We start from the raw sequence: 22,286 nt of genomic DNA, 5'->3' as shown, positions 1-22,286 counted from the left end.
TAGCTGGATCTCTTTTCTAGAATGAAAAGCCCTGTCCCTGAGTCTAGCTTGATGGCTGGATGGGCCGGGTGAAAATGTAACATGATAATACATGAGAAATACATGAATTCACTAAGTTGATCAATGAGACAATGAAACAATGTGGTTATAAATCATCTCACTCCCCTGCCTTATGTAAATAATTGAATTAAAGCAGATAAGAGTAAAATGGGATTCCTTAAGGGCAGAAACTCATGCAGCATTTGTTGAGCAAATAAATATTTCTGGAGAGGGAACGTCACTGGACAAAGTCATATTGGATAAATTTTCATGTGTATAGCTTGTGTTAGCCTCACTAAAATTCCCTTTACCCTACAAGACAGCGCTACAAGGCAGTTAGGTAAATATGAAATCTTCAGAGAGCATGTACAATGCTAGACTCTTTCAGGATGTATAAGAAAGATTGCTATATTTAAAGAACACTACTCTAAAATGCATAACTGAAATGAGGTATTTTATTATAATTTGCATCAAAGTCAGATGGGTTTCAAAAGCTACTATTTTAAAAGTCCAAGATGATTCAAGATTCAGAGTATTCAAGATCCTCAGAAATATTTCCACCTGGAAAAAAAAATCAACTCTATAATACTGTTCTATAACACTACAATTTTGTTCTTTTTTGTAGGCTGGCAAAATAGAAGATTGCTTCTAATCTTGGAGGCAAAGTAAAAGCCCTAAAAGACAACACTTCATCTTTTCATAGTGCACATCACTGGGTTTTGGTAAAACCCACTTAACTTGCCCCTATAGTGCCCTTAGCATATTCCTTAATCCTTGAAGATAAAGGTAAAAATTTATTTTAAATATTCTTTTGAAAATTACAAAAATTAAATTCACACATCATCCCTCTGTTTAAGATTTCTGTATGGAAGGATATGCCTTTTATTAAAATCTTTTACCATGAACAGAGGCATCATTTATAAAAATATATTACTAGTGTTATATATTATACACACATACATGTATTAAGATTGGCTGACCTTAGATTCTTGGGATGAAATTTAAGACTTCTGAAGTCTCAAGTTTCATTTTTAACCATATTGATGGTCAATAACAACCTTTTAGGTAAATTAGCTTTAATATATATCGATGTCTAGAGAATAGAAATGATATCTTAAAATTGGAAGGTACTATATGATCAGATCCAACTATTTCATTGTAGAGGTAAGAAAGTGAGGTCCAGAAGCTAAAAAGCCCAAAGTCACATCAGCTGCTAATGGCATGTTAAAAAAGGGTGGGAGGAGGAAAAATATAATTTTCATATCTATTAATGTGCAACATATAACAATGTATCAACTACAAAATGTAGTTACAAGAGTTTCTGGTTCCTCTCATGACTAGGGTATAGTTGATTTTATTAAGGTCTTATAAACCATTAATACCCAAGAAAGGAAGACTACATACCAACAAAGAAGACATGCTACCCCAAAATTTAGTAACTCTATAAAAAATGCAATCTGAATAGAGAATGATACATATACATCACATACTCAAGATGGGGCTGTGGTGGGGTGGGTAATGGGATGGGATATAAAGAACAAAGAGAAGACAATGATAACTCTTATCTTCTCAGTAATGGTTTGAGGAAAGCTTTCACATATAGAAAGGTGGTTAAAAAAAAAACAAAACTTCCTTTACTCTCATGAATCATTTTTTAATCGGTAAAATCAGGAATCAGGAGGACTGTAAAGCTTTTAAAAATATGAAATGTAAATAGCAATTGGATGTGCATGTGTCATGAGCTCTGTCACAATGACAAGAAAACCAGAGAACCCTTTTTTAGCCATAAAATGGGAAATTTTGTGCTTATCACAAATGCTATAAAATTTACTAGCACAAGTAAAAAAAAAAAAAAATCAGAAGTTCCATGACATCAGAGACAATGGGTTTTAAATCACAGGCATACATTATTATGCCTAAGTTGACAGGTCTGCACTGCAATGCAGAAATGCAAGCAATATTCCAACATCTGCACCAGAAGGCAGAGACTAGACATGATTCCAGAATAAAGGGCTCTTCAGCTCTTACCTGTTACCTGTGCAACAACTGCTTGGGAAATCCTCCGATTGGCAAGAAAGGCTTTGATTTCCTCTTTTATCACACTGCTGTCCCTCCTAACAAAAACAGAAGACAAGACCAACAATGTATGTTGAAGGTAGAAATCCTCATCTTTGCTAAGAAAGGTGAAGCAGAGAGGTGGGGAGAACATAGAAAGAAAGGACACAAAAATAAAGGTAAACAGACCAAGCTTGTGTGAAAATACGAAATTAAAACAAACCAAGAAACACCAAATATTCAAGTCCTAAAACATCACACCATCAGACAGACGCTTTAGTGAATACCACAGGAGATATAAGTCTCATACCAGAGGATGGTTAATCGCATGCTGTGTATAATTCATATTAGGAACAAGGCTGCCATATGGTATCTACTAAGTTTCATTACTGAGGAATGAATATACCTTACACAGACAGAAACCCTAGAAAAATAAATAGCAACAATAACAACAAAAATCAGTTGTGAGTAGATTTGGGCTTGCAGGTTAACTCTATAACTACATAAATATTATGTCCAGTAATTTTAAAACCTTTGTTAAAGGAACAGAAATCATCATCATTCTTACAACTGCTAAAATATCAACCATTTTAAGAAATTTAATTTGCCTTCTTTTTCCTATTAAACCAAAAAAAATTTAAGCGAGATGAGGTGAATATATAATTTTAATATAAAAAAGGCAACTTATTCATTTCCTATTATATGTAATATATAGAATATTTAAAACTATGTTATATTTTGTCCTTGAGACTACATTATTATAGACCTAATTTTTCCTCCACTAGACAACAGCAAATTCTCAAAAGACTAGACATTCACTAGAATAACAATGAAAGGCAAGACTTCTATTTCTCCATCAGGACAAATACTTAAGTAAAACTTAAACCCTAAAACCAACCAATTTCTCTTTGAATACTTTATGTTCAAAAGGATTACGTAAGTAAAGCACTGATTTTTCATCAAGCTCAAAAGTAACACAGAAGAGCAGTTAATTTATAATTTCATATAGGGTCAGCAAACTATGGCTAAATCTGGTCTCCCATCTGTTTTTACACAACCTATGAGCTAAGAATGGTTTTCACAGATGAACACTTGCAATCATTACTTGGTGACAGAGAATACTAACTTTGAACATGAATTAAGCAAAGTATTATATCCTCCCCACCAAAAATTCTATTCTTCTCATTAGACCTATATTTTAAAAACTATATTCAATTACTATTATTCTATATTGAATTTTGTTAGTAAAAATTTGTGATCTTTTTGTTTTATCTTAGCTGTAAGTATGTGTATTATAACCTCAATTTTGCCTCTTGGCCACAAAGTGTAAAATGCTTACCATCTAGTCTTTTCCAGAAAAAGTTTGCTGACCCTTGATCTGAGACAAAGGGATCATGAAATCTTCGCAAATCATGTTGTAAATGAACCACAAACTTCTTACAGGAGCTCAAGTTTCTTTAAAGATTATTTGAAGCAACAAAAGAAAAGATCGATCCTATCCAAAAAGAATCAGCTGTGATTTGAATTAGAGCAGATATTTTAGCCCCTTGGTGAGGAGTGGCAATACATTCTGTTGGTGGACTCCATGTTCCCTTTCAGGAATTCTGGAAAGGGGCAGAGAAGCGATAGTAGGGACAACCTTCAATCTGAAGCTCTACAGTATATTCCTGATCTACTGGTTGGAAATCCTAATCAAAAAGATTCTTAGAGAAAGAAAATAGTCAGCTGCCTAATCCAATATTTAAAATTTCTCATACTCGGGTGCCTGGGTGGCTCAGTTGGTTAAGCGACTGCCTTCGGCTCAGGTCATGATCCTGGAGTCCCGGGATCGAGTCCCACATCGGGCTCCCTGCTCAGCAGGGGGTCTGCTTCTCCCTCTGCCCTCTTCCCTCTCATGCTCTCTGTCTCTCATTCTCTCTCTCTCAAATAAATAAATAAAATCTTAAAAAAAAAAAAGATTTAAAATTTCTCATACTCATCTAGATTCTGATCTAGATACCAGCTAGATTCTTTCCAAAACTTTCACTTGTTTATATTTGAAGTATTTCTTTGAAAAATATGCATTCCCATTTTATTAAAAAATTGTGTATCTGAAAGAAAAAGGCACAAATAAATACACTTTAAAGTCAAATAAAACAAACTGCTCAGTAAAATACAGGTAGTATAGGCCAAATGCTCTTAAATATCCACCAATAATTAGCTGAGCAAGAGATAACTTCAGCAGTATGAATTTCATTTGCTTTATGTAAATAAAACAACCAAATCATTCAGTTTCTGATACAACTTCAAAATTAATCTGAAAAAATTTAAATAAAGCACTGCATTGCAATATATAGAATATCCTTCTAAGAAAGTGAAAACCAAGTTTAAGAGAATATTTATTAAGGTTAAATAAAAAATGTGCTTTTGGGGAAAATGATTAAATGGTATTTTCTTGACTACTGATTTAAATTGGAATTTAAATCAATTTATCTTAAATCAAATTCACCTAGAGTAGACACTAAATCATAAAGAGGACATAACACTCAATTATTCCAATAGGAAATATCCAGTTTGTGAATTATTCACAGCTTTGCAGTATGATATTATCAAGGGCTGCATTGAGACAGAAGGAACTTCAGAAAGTCTGCAAAATAGCAGCAATTCACTTACCCTCTCATAGACTATATTTTTAGATACTTGGCAAGTTTGTAAGTATCCACGATGAGTAAAAAAAAATAATAACAAAACCTCTTTTGTCAGCTGCTTTACCAGAGAGAAGCTTTTTCAAATCAAAGAAAAACATAAGACTTAAAAAATAAGGTTATGCTTGGGCAAGTCATTTAATATAGCTGGACCCTGGTTTCATCATCTAGTAAAATGAGAACAATAAAACCCTCATCACAAGACTCTTAAAAATTTTTCTCCACACACTGAAATTAAATTTAAATGAAATATATATGAAATGTGTGCATATGTGTGTGTGTATAATAAATAAAATAAAAAATTCTTCAATGTAAAAATATTTGAAACTGTAAAAGCATTCAATAAACAATGACTATTATTTTATAAAACCCCAGAAAGAATTCCAGGTAAAGAAGAAACAAAATGATATGCTGTAACTACCTATGACTGAAGTAAACATCTGCATGAGGTACTTTAAGGCACCATGGAAAGATTTCTATGAAGTCAATTTAGACACAAGCAATGATGTGTCATCTAGTTATTTTCACTAGGTACACGTATCCCCTGCTTTCTGAAAGTTTGCATTACGCCACTCTGCTTTTATAAAAGACCAACATTAGTATGGTAACAGCATTTTTTTGTAAAAGTAAAAATCCCCTTCAGATTTCTTTCAGTTAGTGAAAACAGGTACTAATGGAGGCTTTCCTAAAAGTGAAGTGGTATAACTCAAGCTTTCAGAAAATACAGAACCTGTATTTTCAAAATAGTAATGGTATTCAACTTTCACTTGTGTCCAGTTCTCTTGTGTATTTCAAAGACCTCCATTCTACAGGGTTAACTTGTTCTTTAAACTTTCAAATATCCCCCCTCATTCAGTCTCCTTTAACAAGTTGCCTCTCCTACTGTCCACATCGTAACTCTGTGAAATGACCAGTTTCTTGGTGTGAAAACTCCTTCATTTACTCCAAATCTATTTTCATATACTCTCCTACTACTTACTTTCTCCCTTTATTTGAAGTTTTTCATCCTCTTTAAAAAGAATGAATCCCTTTTCTTCACTTCTCTTTTTTCTGAGTACTAATTTTTTCAAGTTTTTATTTTAATCACCCAGCACTCATCACAATTCACTTCTTATAAAATCTCACATTCCTCATGATTTGTATTCCTCAAGTCTTATGAAATTAAAGTGAAACACAAGTTGATCTTTCTTTGATTCCATAGCTTACTTCCAAGATAAGCTACCAGTCTATTTGCATCAAACCACTTAAAATCCATGTCATCTCCTCCTACCACCTTTTCCAAATCACAGCCATGTTGAATTCTTCTCTCTGGGTGCTTTCCACATGAAGATAAAATTCTTCCTTTCCATCCTCCATTACCATTATTTTTATAACTTGCTAAACTTTCCATTGTTATCTACAGACCTTTCTTAATATCCAAATGAATTAATCAGTAATGCCTCTTTGTAGAATCACCCTTTCTTTAAGACACAATTTAACTGTCATCTATTCAGAGAAGTTCTCCCTGATCCTCACAGCTAAAAAAGATCTCCTTCTTCTAATAACTAACTTTATCATTTCAATTATACTACTCACATGCTAATATATTACATGCTATTCTATATTATAGTTGTTCCGATCTGGTCTTATCGCTCCTACTAGACTGAAATCTTTTAGCACAAAGATTGTGTCTTATTCATCGTGGGGTTTGCATATAATAGAGCTTAATTTGTTTAATGAATGAACAAATTTGTAGCTGAAGATAAAAGGTTGTAAAATGGCAAACCTGATCTAGATAATTTAGAAAACAGCTCTAAATTCTTAATCTCAAATATGTTTAAGCTTCCCAAATCAGAATGGAAAAAGTTATTTATGCTAGCTCAAAATGGCAATCCTTCCATTTCTGGAACAAAGACTATTAAAGAGTACATGTTTAAAAGTTGTATGCTTTAAGATCTTCCATATCCTCTCAGTTGATATATACTATACATTCTTTAGGACTCCTTAAAGGCAGCCATCTATCTCAAAGACTTCCAGAGATGGAGCAATACCTACAAAGACAGACTATATCACAGATGGGAAAATACAATTACATACAAATTCTTTAACTTTTGAATAAGAACCTGCTCCCTTTCATTTCTACTCAGGGAGATAAAGCATAATTTAAAATTTTTAAAAGAAAAGCTACTCTATATGTATACACAACATTGTAACTGAATTTAGGAAATACGTATCCCTAAATCACCGATTGTTAGGGATCTAGTCAAGCATTCGGAATAAAGTCCTGGATCTTACATAAAATACAAACAGTCATAAAATTTAGTACATAGGTAGTTAAGAATAACAACTTAATACATGGCATTGTTTATGAATTCCTGATAAGCCTCATTTCAACTGTTATTTTATAATATACATGAAAGAACAGATCTACACTATAATATTAACAAATGTATATATATACCGATATATAAATATGTATGTTAATAGATGCATTTTAAAAATACTAATATGTGAAATGGGTTTTCACTCTAGCTCTTGGCTTTAAAGTCCTTCCTAAAATGTTATATATTCAATAATTTGTTGAGAACTCACTATCTGGTGTCTTTTTTTTTCACCCCAATCAATTAAAAAAATGGGAAAAGTAGCAGTTTCTCTCTTTCTGATTCTTTAAGTTGATCAGGTGTACAGTTATAAGTTAATTTTTTTTTTTAAGATTTTATTTATTCATTTGACAGAGATAGATACAGCGAGAGAGGGAACAGGAGCAGGGGGAGTGGGAGAGGGAGAAGCAGGATTCCTGCAGAGCGAGGAGCCGGATGCGGGGCTTGATCCCAGGACCCTGGGATCATGACCTGAGCTGAAGGCAGACACTTAACGACTGAGCCACCAGGCGCCCCTATAAGTTAATTTCTATAAAAAATTTCCTTTGTGTACCTTGAAATTAGTAGGTATTAACTCAATGGGTTGTGATTTGAAAAATATTAACTTATGATTGAGTGCTATGGAGCATGCAAGATATGACTTATATATGATTATCTAGAAAAGGAGGCAGGAAGGCATTCAGGTACCCATTCTCCCCACTTACAGCCCACCAAATCTAACCCACTACAATATCATAGTGTTGAGTGATTAGAGAGGGCAGTACAGTCCTATGTGGCACAGGATACTCAGAAAAATTCACTGCTCAAAAATTTCTCTAACATTCTACCAAATAAAGATTCATCTGGTTAGTAACTGATTTGAAGTGGCAAATACCATGTGACGGTAGAGGGAGGGAGGAACAACAGCCCATTAAGGCATTCACAACTTTCACTTGTGTTACATCAACCACTGTTCTTAAAATCTTATTGAAATCTACAGATATGAAAAACTTATTTACAGAGGCAACAGATACCAGAGACATGGTAATAAAGACATAGGTTAGAATTCAGGCTCTGCCACTTAATATTTAAAATTTCTTGGGTCAGTTATTTAAATTTTATGAATCTCAATTTCTCTGCTGTACCTCATACACAGCATGGTTATAATGATTAAAAGTGAGAACAGTCATGCAATAAACTTCTCCCTCTGACCTAAGGATTGTTATTATGTGCAAACTTGAGAAAAATAAGAGGTGGGCACAAAGGAGGAATGCAGGTGTGGGTGAGGACACAATGGCAGAGAACCACAGAGAGCCAGAAGGTTCAATGAGACCCTTAGATGATTAGAGAACCGAAGTAGTAGTTCATAGAAAGAAGCAGAGAATAGGGTAAAGATAAAGTAGCCTAACTATGCAACAAGTGGCAGTAAATTAAATGCTGGTAACAATGCAAAAACATGTATATTTTTAATGATAAAACTTGAATGTGTGTTAATTGTGGGATTTAACTACAAATCCTAATCATTGCTAAATAGGTTTTCTGTTTATTTTGAGAACATAGTTGTATTACAACATTATGCCAATGTAAGAGCTAGTAGTTACGTTTTTAGACCCTTGTAGTCAAATTTTAGACCTTGGCCAATCTTCAGAGCCTTTTGTTAACAAGAAAGTTTCCCCAAATTTTGTGGTAGTCTAATACACATTTGGGAATTAATTGTTATGTTAAAAGCTTATTAAAACTGATTAATGACAGCAACAGTATAAATTTTATTGTTGATTCCTCTCTACTCAGGATAATTAAAAGCTAACCTTGTCATATTTCAATGACTTAAGTAACTTCTACTTGCTGCAATGGTTCTCCCTCTCAATCATGACAATGATACACATGTTAAATTCAAAAGGAACATCTGAACTGTGGCCAGCTGCTTTAACAAGTGAAAATGAATTCAAAACCAAACTGATCTCTTATATTTTTAAGTTTGTTTTTTTTTTAAGTTTATTTATTTATTTGACAGACACACAGCAAGAGAGAAAACACAAGCAGGGGGAGTGGAAGTAACAGGGTTCTATGGCTGCTCTATGAAACTATTCATTACAGGAATTACATTGGAATCTTGATGCAATAGTCCATTTAGTTCACAATTCCATATAAGGCAGTGCTACCCTAAAAATAAAGTTGGGACAGTTTATTTAAAAGATTTTACCACTGTGGTACTATAGAATAGATCTTCCATATACAGTATTAAGTCACCATTATACTATCTTTAGTCTTAAAATCCTTAGGAAGAACTATAACTCATAATTATAGGTTCTAACTTTATTCTGACCAATTTGTGCTACAGCTTCTTTATCTACTGTAACTAATCTATCTGCAGGCTTTCCTCCTACTACAGTAGTGATAATCTATTGAAAATAATGCTTTTATGTCTATTCCTACAGACCTGTAAAAAATCCTTAATGCCAATCAAATTAAACATAAACTACTTGTGTGGAACTCAGATATTCCCAAACCTGTACTGCATCCTAATATAATATTCTTATTACCATCGTCTAGCCCATGCAACCTTTATAAAACTAAACATGCCTTGCCTTCTCTACCTTTTACTATTCCCTTAACTTTAAATAAAGTTCCTATATTTCAAAACAAAAGCTATCCTTTTAGATTTAGCTCAAATTCATCCATTCACTTAACACATTAAACCCTTAGCATGTGCCAAGGACAATTCTAGATCCTGGAAACAACATTCAAAATCACATGATTACTGGCCTCAAAGTGTTCCAGGTCCAGTGTGAAGCCCTTCCTAATTACCTCTTTTGAAAGTGGACTTCTTTTCTCAGTGTTTAAAACAACAAAGGCTTACACTTACCTTGTAATAGATAATGTATGTGTGTGTGTGTGTGGCATCTATTAAATTAGAACTTTTAGCTTCTTAGGGGTAGAAACCATGTCTATTTTTCTTCCTAAGAACACAGCTTTTTATATAATAGGTGCTCAAAATTATTTTGTTGTGGTATATTAGAGTGAAAAACTAAGTGTACAAATTCTGTATCATGATAAAATCATCTTATCAGAAAACTCTAAGGATTAGAATGTGTTAACAATTCAGAAAATTCAGATGTTAGCAATTAGTACTATAAAGAGAAGGCTAACTTCTGCTTTGATAAACAGAATGGAAAAGGCTGTTATCAAGCAGCAAAGAGGGCTAAGGTAGAGAAGACAAAATTTGAATTAAAATCATAAAATTTGAAAATATTTTCTTTCATCTCCAAGGGGAGGAGGGGGAAATCATAGTTCCTATAGGTAAGTAGCTGAAATACAGTATATTACTCAAAACCAATCTAAGAACATAGACATTTTGGGGACTCTGAGTAAGCAAAAGAACTAACCTCATTAATTCCTCCACTTTATCATCTACATCTAGGTCCTCTTCTGAGGCTTCAAAACTGTAAGACCTCTGACCCATGCTGTTTGCATGGTAGCGAGTGGGTGACATCTTTCCATTGGACGTGGATAATCGCTCATTATTCTCCCTCCCATTTTGATTGGTAGTGCAAGGCTGTGGGGAGGTATCATAACTGTTGCTAGGAGATGGGGACATTCCAGAATGCTGGGTCTGTGTGGAAGCTGTAGCTGTGGAGGAAGATGCTGGAACATTGTTGGTACTATTTCCATAAGAACTTCCTCCATAGCTGGACCTTCTTCCAAACTTGTCACTATGCTCTTGATCAAGACGGTCCAAAGTTTCCAAGGCGTGGAGAATTTCATGTTTAGTCATTCCAGTACGCCGAAGGCGCTGAAGGAGATCTATCTGCTCTATGGTAAATCTGGGTTCATCTGTATAGTGAGACATGGTTTCCAGCAAACTAAAAAAAAAAAAAAAAAAATCCTTTTATTTACAACATGTACCAAAGAACATATCATTATAGAGAATGCTCAGGAGATGATGCAAAATATTTCTACATCAATTTCTTTACTGAAAATGATTAACACATTATTATTATAACAGTTATTATCACTCCATGCTAAAATGTTTTTTGTCATGGCAAATGGATTGGTACAGTTACTGAGTTTATTAGGTGTAACACAAAACCCAATTTCATATGGCATACAATTTACACTTTCCTCAATTTGGTAAATATCTGAACCAAAATTTCAGTTATGGCAATAATACCAAACAACAGATTACATACATACACTTTTTGTCTAGCCCATTTGTGATTATTCACAGGTGTTTTTTCCATCTCAAATTCATTACTCTACATTAGAGTACTATTAATGAAAAGTTGTTGTGAAAACAGTTTATATTATCTTGTTTTAATAAATATCAGCAAAACTGACCTAGGAAGTCTGTATCTTCATTTAGTGTAAACAAATGACTTGGTAAGGTAAGCTCAGGCAAATACTAATAACCAGCAAAAATTTAAATGGAAAAGTAAGAAGGTACATAAAAAAACTTATTAAGCACCACTTCACCCACCACTTAGCAATTTTGTTTAGTATCTCATCTCTGTAATGCATTCTCTCTTAATAGTTATCCCGAGAAATGGATCTTTCATGGTTGCAGCCAAACTATTCATTTTTCTTGGGAAATTGCTTCCACATTATGTTTCCTTTAACTAACACAAGAAACTCTAGCAAGCCAGAAAATGTCAGAGTCATAATAATATTAAGTTTAAGCGAATTATCAAATTTAAAAATTCTCACTACTTGAATTCCTTTCTTATAAAACCTGACTTTCCTAATTTAAGATTTTTTTAAAGATTTTTTTTATAGTTCTAGTGCCAAATAGGATGCATGGCATACAGTAAGCTCTTAATAAATGTTTGATAATGGAAATAAATATCAAGGAATTTTCTCATCCTGTACAGGTAAACATCTGTTCTGGGCCAGTTCCCCACAGCTGTTCAAAGTCTGTTTCTTCATCCCTCTATACTAAAAATTTACTGAACATTCACTTCTAGGCAGGCATTAGGCAAGAGTTTCATAGAATGTAATTTCATCTGATCCTCACAACAAAGTCCTGTGGCAGACTTTTAAAATCTTATATTGACTCATCATTGAGGAAACTAAGTTTCAGAGTGGTTCTGTACCTTGCAAAAAGTCTGATTAAGAGTAGAAAAAAGATTTAAACCTAGATCTTACTGACTCCAAAATCATATATTATTCTGCTTTCCAACATATAGCGGGACTTACTAGAATCCTATGATTTGGGATATAGGCTGTTGAACTCTTAAGTGTCCAGTTAAAACCACTTGGATAGGGGGCGCCTAGGTGGCTCAGTCAGTTGAGCAGCTGCCTTCGGCTCAGGTCATGATGCCAGGGTCCTGGGATGGAGCCTCACATCAGGCTCCTTGCTCAGCGGGGAGCCTGCTTCTCCCCTGCCTGCCGGTCCCCCTCTTGTGCTTGCTCTCTGTCTCTCTCTTGTTCTCTCTCTTGTTCTCTCTTTGTCAAATAAATAAGTAAATAAATAATCTTAAAAAAAAAAAAACACTTAGATAAAACCACTCTACTGATGGACTAGAGGTCCTAGTAATAGGTTTTTAAATTTAAACCTTTGCTCCACCTGGAATTTATATTTACTTAATGAGTGTGAAAGGATTTGAGCTTTATTTTTTCCCAAATGCATAGGTGGCTGTCCAATATGCTTTACTGAGTAATATGTCTCTTCTCCTCTAATCTGAAATACAACCTTTTTCATATACAAAATTTCCACACAAATCTCTATCTACCTTTGGATTCTCTACTCTGTTCCATTGATTTTGTCTTTCAAATCCTTCTAAAAATAAGCAGGCAGAAATCTAGAATTTTTATGTGAAATCACTCTACTTTTAGAGACAGGCTAATTAAAAATAAAACAAACACATTTTGTGGACCACAAATAACATGCTGCAAGCCATTTGTGTCACAGGTCGCAGAGTCTGCCTTAGACTTGTATGTTATCTTCCGCTGTCTTCCAATACTCACTGTGACAAGCTATCCATGATACAAGTCCTATTTTCATGATTATTACATTCTTTCTTGATTGCCTGGGTTTTTCCTCCAACATTTTATAATGAAAAACATTAAACATACACAAAAATTAAAAGAAATTTGCAGTGAACACTCACATACTAACCATCTATATTTTACTGTTAACATTTTATTTGCTTTATAACTTAACTATCCCTTCCCTTATGTAGCCATACCTATATTCATCTTATTTTTTATGCATTTTAAAATCAGTTACAGACATCTGTACACTTTCTCCTATATACTTCCACATGCATTGCATTAATTAGAACCCAGTATTTGTTCAGGTTTTTTCTTTTGAGGTAAAATTTACATAAAAGAAAATACACAAGTCTTATGTTTACCATTCTATGACTTTTGAGAAGTACATACTGTAAAAAAGAAATACATAACCTGTGAAAACGCCTGTGAAGATACAGAATAAAACTAACATCCCAAGAAGTGCCCCCTTCCCAGTTAATCCTTGGCCCCTTCTCTCACAGGGAACCACTGCTCAGATTTTTCCCATCACAGATAAGTTTTCCCTGTTCTAGAACTTTACATAAATGGAATTTCTATGTACTCTTTTCATTCAGCATAAAGTTTTTGAGATTCATGTCCAATGTAGTGTGTATCAGCAGTTTGTTCCTTTTTATTGTTGAGTAGTACTTCATTATAGGAATATACTACATGTTTGTTTATCCATCCTATTTTAGACACATAGACTGTTTCCAATCATTAGCTATTCTAACTGCTTTGGCTATGGGGCACCTGGGTGGCTCAGTCAGTTAAACGTCCGACTCTTGGTTTTGGCTCAGGTCATGATCTCATGGGTCGTGGGGTCAAGCCCTGTGTGAGTCTCCTGGCTCAGCAAGGAGTCTGCTTGAATATTCTCTCCCTGTGCCCCTCTCCCAGCTCACGAGCTCGTACTCTCTCTCACTCAAATAAATAAATCTTTAAATGCTTTGGATATTACAACTGTACTTTACTACTTGTTAGCTTAATATATCCCCCTCCCTAATATATCATCATCTAGTTGGGAGAGATGAGAAAACTGCAACCAGAGTAACTCATTTATTTTTTTCTCCTGATCAATTTCAAAAGAACAATATACCTGGCTTCACATAAATGATCTATTATTAAAATGTTATGCAGTGTTGGTAATGTTCTGTGTTCTATGCTAGTTATATTACACTGGTATATACAGTGTGAATATCCACCAAGTAGTGACTAGTGATCTGTGCATTTTCAGTAGGTATATTAGGCTTAAATAAAGTTTGTTGAAAGAGCTATGTGAACATTTTCCAAGTGGCTTATAAGAGACACTTAATACTTTAGTTTCTGCTATAACCCTTAGCCATTTGTCTGCTCTATCAGTGTTTAGCAATGTATTAAACCCTAATCCTAGGAACTTCTCTTTAAAAGCAGATGCCAAATGACACAAACAAATGGAAACATATTCCATGCTCATGGATTGTAAAAACCAATACTGTTAAAATGTCCATACTACCCAAAGCAATCTGTAGATTTAATGCAATCCCTATCAAAACACTAACAGCATTTTTCACAAAACTAGAGCAAATACTCCTAAAATTTGTATGGAACCACAGATGACCCAAATAGCCAAAACAATCTGGAAAAAAGAACTAAACTGGAGGTATCACCATCCCAGATTTCAAGATATACTACAAATCACTAGTAATCAAAACAGTATGGTACTGGCACAGAAATAAACACACAGATCAATAGAACAGAACAGAAAGCTCAGAAATAATCCCATGATTATGTGGTTAATTAATCTTCGACAAAGGAGGCAAGAATATGCAATAGGAAAAAATCTCTTCAACAAATGGTGTTGGGAAAACTGAACAACTACATGCAAATGAGTGAAACTGGACCACTTTCTTATACCATACACAAAAGTAAACTCAAAATGGATTAAGGACCTAAATGTGAGACCTGAAACCATAAAAATCCTAGAAGAGAGCACAGACAGTAGTGTCTCTGACACTGGCCATGACAACACCTTTCTAGATATGTCTCCTGAGGCAAGGGAAACAAAAACAAAAATAAACAATTGGGACTACATAAAAGAAAAAGCTTCTGCACAGCAAAAGAAACAACAAAACTAAAAGACAACCTACTAAATGGGAGAAGAGATTTGCAAATGATATACCCAATAAAGGGTCAGTATCCAAAATACATAAAGAATTTATATAACTTAACACCAAAAAACCCAAATAATCCAATTTAAAAATGGGCAGAGGACTTGAATAGACATTTTTCTAAAGAAGACATATAGATGGCCAACAGACACACGAAAAGATGTTCAACATCACTCATCATCAAGGAAATGCAAATCAAAACTACAATGAGATATCACCTCACACCTGTCAGAATGGCTAACGTCAAAAACACAAGAAACAAGAAGTATTGGTGAGGATGTGGAGAAAAAGGAACTCATGTGCACTGTTGGTGAGAATGCAAACTGGTGCAGCCACTGTGGAAAATAGTATGGAGGTGCCTCAAAAAATTAAAAATAGAACTATCCTATGATCCAGTAATTCCACTACTGGATATTTACCCAAAGAAAATGAAAACACTAATTCAAAAAGATAGATGCACCCCTATGTTTATTGCAACATTATTAATAGCCAAATTATGGAAGCAGCCCAAATGTCCACTGTTAGATGAATGGATAAAGAAGATGTAGTATATATATGTGTGTGTGTGTGTATATATATATATATAGAGAGAGAGAGAGAGGAATATTAGTCATAAAAATAATGAAATCTTCCCATTTGTAACTACACGGATAGAACTAGACAGTATAAATCTAAGTGAAATCAGTCAGAGAAAGACAAATACCATGATTTCACTCATGTGGAATTTAAGGAACAAAACAAATACAAAGAATAAAAGAGACAAACAAAAAAAACAGACTCAAATATAGAGAACAAACTGTGAGAGGGGAGGTAGGTGAGGGATGGGTGAAACAGGTGAAGGGGATTAAGAGTACACATCATGATGAGCACTGAGTAATGTACAGAATTGGTGAATCACTATATGGTAAATCTGAAACTAATATAACACTGTATGTTAAATATTCTGGAATTAAAATTAGAAATTAAAAAACAGGGGCTCCTGGGTGGCTCAGTCAGTTAAATGTCCCAGGGTTCTGGGATCGAGCCCCACACCGGGCTCCCTGCTCAGTGGTGAGTCTGCTTGTCCCTCTCCCTCCCTCTGCCCCTCCCCCTGCTTGTGATGCACTCTCTCTCTCAAATAAATTTTAAAAATCTTTAAAAAAATTTTAAAATAATAAATAAATAAATAAATAAATAAATGTACCTGCCCAATCCCTTTAGTAATCCAAATAATTAACCCCTGAATTTACTGATTTGGTAAGTTGAGGTTTCTATACATTATTCTTTCCCCTTGTAAATAAAGTAGACCTGTCCTTTGCTAACTTCAGTCTTAATGCTTTCAAAATACACCCTAAACTGACCTTAGTTTAAATGAGACTTCGAGAACTGTTTTTATTATATGGACAAAAACCATCAATCCTGATTTTTTCCTATTTATTTTCCTATCCTATTTATATCAGAGCAGGTAGTAGCTGTATGATTCTTTAAACCTTTTTCTGCATGGAGCAGCACACTGTATGACAGCCTAAAACTAAAATAAATTTTATATGAATTTAACCTGCTACTGAAAAGTACCATCCCAAAGCTTATATTAGAACTATCAAGATTCACAGTATCTGAAACAAGTTAATATTTTATGTCATTTCAGATTCACTATGGGAAACACTTTTATTCCAAAAGCCATAAAAGGAGATAACAGAACATAGGTATTCTTTTTTCTGCCTAGAGTGCCTCGCTGTTTCCAACCACATGTTCTTGGGACTGCCACTTGTAATACCCCACCTCCTAGCCAACACGGTGGGCACATAAGGAAGCCAAGCCTTGCTCTCCTCAAAATATTCAGGTTAGATCAGCAGGAAAATGGATAGTCACTATAACCATGCTCAGCTGCAGGAAGGTATTAGTCTGATACATTCCTCACAGTGTGAAATAAGCGACTCTGTAGGACATAATAGGAAATGCAGAGCAAAGGAGAAAGCTCTGCAGTGTTCATACTCTTTGTTCTAGTAATTCCCGAGTCCCTGCTACATCTCTGTCCTCTATATTTGTTATATAAGAGCATAAATTTCCCCTTATGCTATACCTTGTTTAAATTGGATGTCTGTGCCTTGCACCAAGAGAGGTCCCTAGTACAAAGATACACCTAATGTAAAAAGATCTACAAATGCTAAAATGGAATGCATGATCCCTACAGAGTAGAATGATAGTGGCATGACCAGGATCGAATCATGCATATGACACTGAATGTACCATATTTCACTGAGAAAATGCCAAGATTAGAAGTTTTCTTGGATATCAAGTATAGTATCTCCATGTGCATTAACATAAACAAAGGTACAGCCTGTCATTTCCACACTTTGTTTCTCAAAATTTACCTAGTTTAAGCATGTAATCCTGAAATTATAGCAGTAAATGACCTCCAAAGGTCATCTAAATCCATGATACCAGCAATTCTTTTACAACAGAAAAAGATAACATGTAAAAACTGAATTAACTTTCTTATGTAGCACAAGAGCTATTCACAGGATAAGGAATGTCTTTCAATTTAAATGACTAATCTGAATGCAGACTCAGGCCAACAATAATTGAAAATGATGTGAGAAGAATTTTGACACTGCAGTAACACAGACAATGTTTAAAGCATAAAAGAACAGTTAAATTCAGGAATTATGGCTCAGTTCATAAACTGATATTCCAAAAGACTACACTATCAGACCGTAATAGTAAACCTATTTTATAATAAATTTTATCCCTACTTGGATTTGTACCTAAACCCTTCTTAGATTGGCATTTGGTCCAGAACACTTTCTTAAACGAAATTTTACAAACATATAGAGCAAAGAAGGTTAAAGCATTTACAAATGATTAATCTTGAAATCACCTGTGCAAAAATGACATTACTACCTTACTTGTAAAGCATTAATAGTTACTAAGAGTTTATTAAAATAACAGCATTTAGCATCTTCTTCAGCTTGATTCTGCTTGCTATCCTTTTATCTAGAATGACTAGGCAAAATATGAACTACTCATAAGTTAGTTTTGTTTCACATACTTGGTATTTACATTCTAGAGGTAATCGTAATATCCATCAACTAAAGATGTACTCAGACCCTTCTTACTATTTATGGCACATTAGCCTCTTTCACAATTATTATTATCACCAAAGGAGTGGGAATCTTAAAGTTTAAAATGGTAAGAGGGGAGCCTGGGTGGCTCAGTCGGTTAAGAGGCTGCCTTCGGCTCAGGTCATGATGCCCAGGTCCTGGGATCGAGCCCCACGTCTGGCTCCCTGCTCAGTGGAGAGCCTGTTTCTCCCTCTCTCTGCTGACGCTCTGCCTACTTGTGCTTTCTCTGTGTCAAATAAATAAATAAAATCTTAAAAAAAAAAAAAAAGATAAGAAGTGAGAATAAGTAAGAAATGAAGATTTACTGGGGACTGAGCTTGACAGTATGGTAAGATGATTCTGTAATTCAAACCAATAGAGAACTGACTAAAACAAAAGATTAGAGGCTATGACTACAAACAACAGTACAAAAATGTTCTTTTCATAATAAAAAGACTTTGAGAAAAATGAGATTATATTCCAGTGTGCCAATCACACTATATAATAGTTATTTTTAAATTACCACTGATTAAGATTGAAATTTTCTTACTGTAGCCACCTTATACATGTCTGGGGAAAAAAAATCGAAGTAAATCTGCAAGTTTATAGAGGGAAATATAAATTAGGTGTGGAATCAGGGAACTGGACACCATTTAGAGAAAAATCATTCATTCAACTAACATTTACTGAATATGGCCTATATGTCAGACCATGTACTTGGCAGAAAGGATTCAACAAGGGACGGATCAGGCAAAAACTCCTGGCCTCATTATGCTTACATTCTTTTTTTTTTTTTTAAAGATTTTATTTATTTATTTAATACACAGGGAGAGAGAGAGAAAGAGAGAGACAGCGTGAGAGGGAACACAAGCAGGGGGAGTGGGAGAGGAAGAAGCAGGCTTCCGGCTGAGCAGGGAGCCCAATGTGGGGCTCGATCGAAGGAGCCTGGGATCATGACCTGAGCTGAAGGCAATCGCTTAATCAACTGAGCCACCCAGGCGCCCCATGATGCTTACATTCTAATGGCTATTAAAAACAGCCATTAGTAAGTATATCATTAAAAAAAAAAAAAAACTAAGGCCAAAAGCAATGCAGTGCCATGCCATTTCCCAAGGATATAGCTATTTAGCAGAAACTCAGGCTACAGTTCACAACACCTGGGCCTATTCCAGAGATTCTTTGATATATGATAGAGTCAATGGGAGAGGAAAAAAACTTTAATGAAAAACCCAAATAATAAAGAAAATCTATGTTAATGTCTACTTACTGGATTATAGAACTGTCAAACAAAACGGAAGGAATTTAATCGAAACACAGACTGCACCAAATTTTAGAAAATACTTATGCTAAAGGCACTCTGCATTAGACTCTAAAGATGCACTTAATGAGCTAATAGATACTTTATCTTCTCTAATATCTGAAATTCCCGGAATACTTTTATTCAGAGGCCTATTTAATACGAACTAGTGGTTACAGTTCATATCCTAGCACAAAAAACTCTCAACATAATACCACCATCTCAATTGGTATTTTTTGCCTGACTCCAAAGAAAGGCTACCGATGACATTAGCTAACAGGCTTAACTACATTATTATCTCCAGGAGGTAAAGGAAAATGGCCAAGGTGCTTCGGAGTTTGCACACAAAGGCAAGGTTAAGGTAATATGCTTCCAATATTCTGCTTGTCACAAGGAATTTAACACTAGCTAGCCATCTATTTTGTAAGTTTCTAACCTATTAAGAAGTTTGAAATAATTAGTAGAGTAGTTTTATGTTAAAAATGAATGTCAGACTTCAAAGTTGAAAATAAATGGTAAGGGGTGCCTGGGTGGCTCAGTCGTTAAGCGTCTGCCTTCGGCTCAGGTCATGATCCCAGAGTCCTGGGATCGAGCCCCGCATCAGGCTCCCTGCTAGGCGGGGAGTCTGCTTCTCCCTCTCCCACTCCCCCTGCTTGTGTTCCCTCTCTTGCTGTGTCTCTCTCTGTCAAATAAATAAAATCTTAAAAAAAAAAAAAGAAAACAAATGGTAAAAGAGAAAGTTTGATAGATTTGAAAATTCATTCCTTTCCACTATGATTATGAAAAAATTCTTTCAACTCTATGAATGCCTGCTGTCATTTTTGGGTCATAATCATAATGATTTCTTCACTTTATTAAAAACAACTGGGGGGCGCCTGGGTGGCTCAGTTGGTTAAGCGACTGCCTTCGGCTCAGGTCATGATCCTGGAGTCCCGGGATCGAGTCCCGCATCGGGCTCCCTGCTCGGCGGGGAGCCTGCTTCTCCCTCTGACCCTCCCCCCTCTCATGTGCTCTCTCTCTCTCTCATTCTCTCTGTCTCAAATAAATAAATAAAATCTTTAAAAAAAAAAAAAAACAACTGGGAAGATAAAAATTAAGAAAAGGACTAGATACTTACACCACTGGAAAGGAACTGAGCATACTTTACATGAGGTGAATCAATATCCTTCCTAGAGATGATCAGCGTTATTAACCATTCTGTAGAATAAAGACAGAAAAATTCAGAAATACTTGTTAATCAAATACTGAATAAAAATTTTATATAACTTAAAGATATTAACAGTCAACATCAGGTAACCATGTTTTTAAAATTATTTTGTACTTTTAAGATGAAATCTTCGTTTGATGCAAAATTTAAAAAATAAAAAAATATTATTAATAGCTTTCACAGTTATTTACTTGGAAAAAGTAATAAAAATCATACTCCTGAAATTTAATGTTATCAGACACCACCAAGAGAAACAGATATAAATGTGCGATGGAATGTATATATTACTGTGACATTTGAGAACACTGTTTGATAGTAATATCAGTGCATTTATGCAGCACCCTATAAGCAAAAAACCCACCACAACATGACTACAGCTAAAGGTCTTAACTGTGGGGTAAATTCTGGGGTCTAGTTCCAAGTATATTAGTACTTATTTTACTGCTACCCAAATCTTGAGTGACTTAATTTCTCTAAGTCTCAATTTCTGCATCTATAAAACAGGGATGATCAATAACTACCTCAAAGAGCTACAAGAAGTTAAAACATTTTTTTAAAATGGCAATGAAAGCACTTCACAAACTATCAAGTAGCAGGGGCTATTATTAACAATTTAAAAAGGAGATTAGTATCCATGTTATTTTAGATTACTGAACACAGTGGAAGTTAATAATAGAGTGAGTCTAGTACTTCTATCTTCTGATTAGCATTCTACTGCTTTATTCACCATTCAGACCCTGTGACCCCTTTCAATTCAGACATAGATTTTAACAAAAAATGAAATCTACTATTCACGGCTTAGGAGCTAAAGATCATGTATTACTGACTGAACTTATTAGCAGTTTCAAACCACAATCTATAGAAGCAACAATTTCCATTAACTCAAAGTTAAGATTATAAGTTATACGAAAGTTAAAAATGTTGATGTCAAAACTCTCACATTAAAATACACACTCAGCACTGAATTATATTAAGCAAGGCCGAAGTGTCTAACAGTGACTAATGATATATGCGAAATGTACAGGGTAAAGTTAGAAACCTTTCACATTTGCATATCCTAAGTTGTAGCTTTAATGAAGTTCCTGTTGTAGTTAATTTTCTTGCTGACTTAAGAAATACCTGTCCTAAAAAAAAGTAGATATAAAGTACAAAGAAAATCTACTAAAAGTGTTGCTGATTGCAAAAATATCCAAACTAAGCCAAAAAACTGATCACTGGTCAATATACATTTTTCATTCTTGCTCAAATTCAGTTAAAATATATTAAAGATCTACTTGTCCTGACAGAGGCACAAAGTCATAATAAGAGTAAGGTATGGTCCCAGTAGTGTAGGAGCATATTAAACTGTAGAAGAAGGTCAGATAAAAATTACACACACACACACACACACACACACCTCTATAATAAAATGCATAATGTGATAAGACTA

At 34.6% G+C, this 22,286-nt stretch overlaps 1 protein-coding gene across 10 annotated transcripts in view; it reads right to left on the bottom strand.

The window, feature by feature from the left end:
* Positions 1-22,286, bottom strand: part of HMBOX1 (homeobox containing 1) — a 213,475-nt gene that overhangs the window by 102,957 nt on the left and 88,232 nt on the right. For all 10 annotated transcript variants that reach the window (XM_035022645.1, XM_035022650.1, XM_035022647.1 and 7 more), the window contains 3 exons: positions 20,768-20,847; positions 10,504-10,980; positions 2,068-2,153 (listed from right to left, as the gene is read on the bottom strand). In XM_035022645.1, coding sequence (XP_034878536.1) covers positions 2,068-2,153; positions 10,504-10,980; positions 20,768-20,790 — 586 coding nt within the window. In that variant the 5' untranslated portion in view covers positions 20,791-20,847. The remainder of the gene's footprint in view (positions 1-2,067; positions 2,154-10,503; positions 10,981-20,767; positions 20,848-22,286) is intronic.

Source organism: Mirounga leonina, unplaced genomic scaffold (genome assembly GCF_011800145.1).
Source record: "Mirounga leonina isolate KUSES-001 unplaced genomic scaffold, KU_Mleo_1.0 Mir_176, whole genome shotgun sequence".
NCBI classification, from domain to species: domain Eukaryota; kingdom Metazoa; phylum Chordata; class Mammalia; order Carnivora; family Phocidae; genus Mirounga; species Mirounga leonina.
Note: the sequence above shows the minus strand (reverse complement) of the source record. Positions and strands in the feature narration are given on the sequence as shown.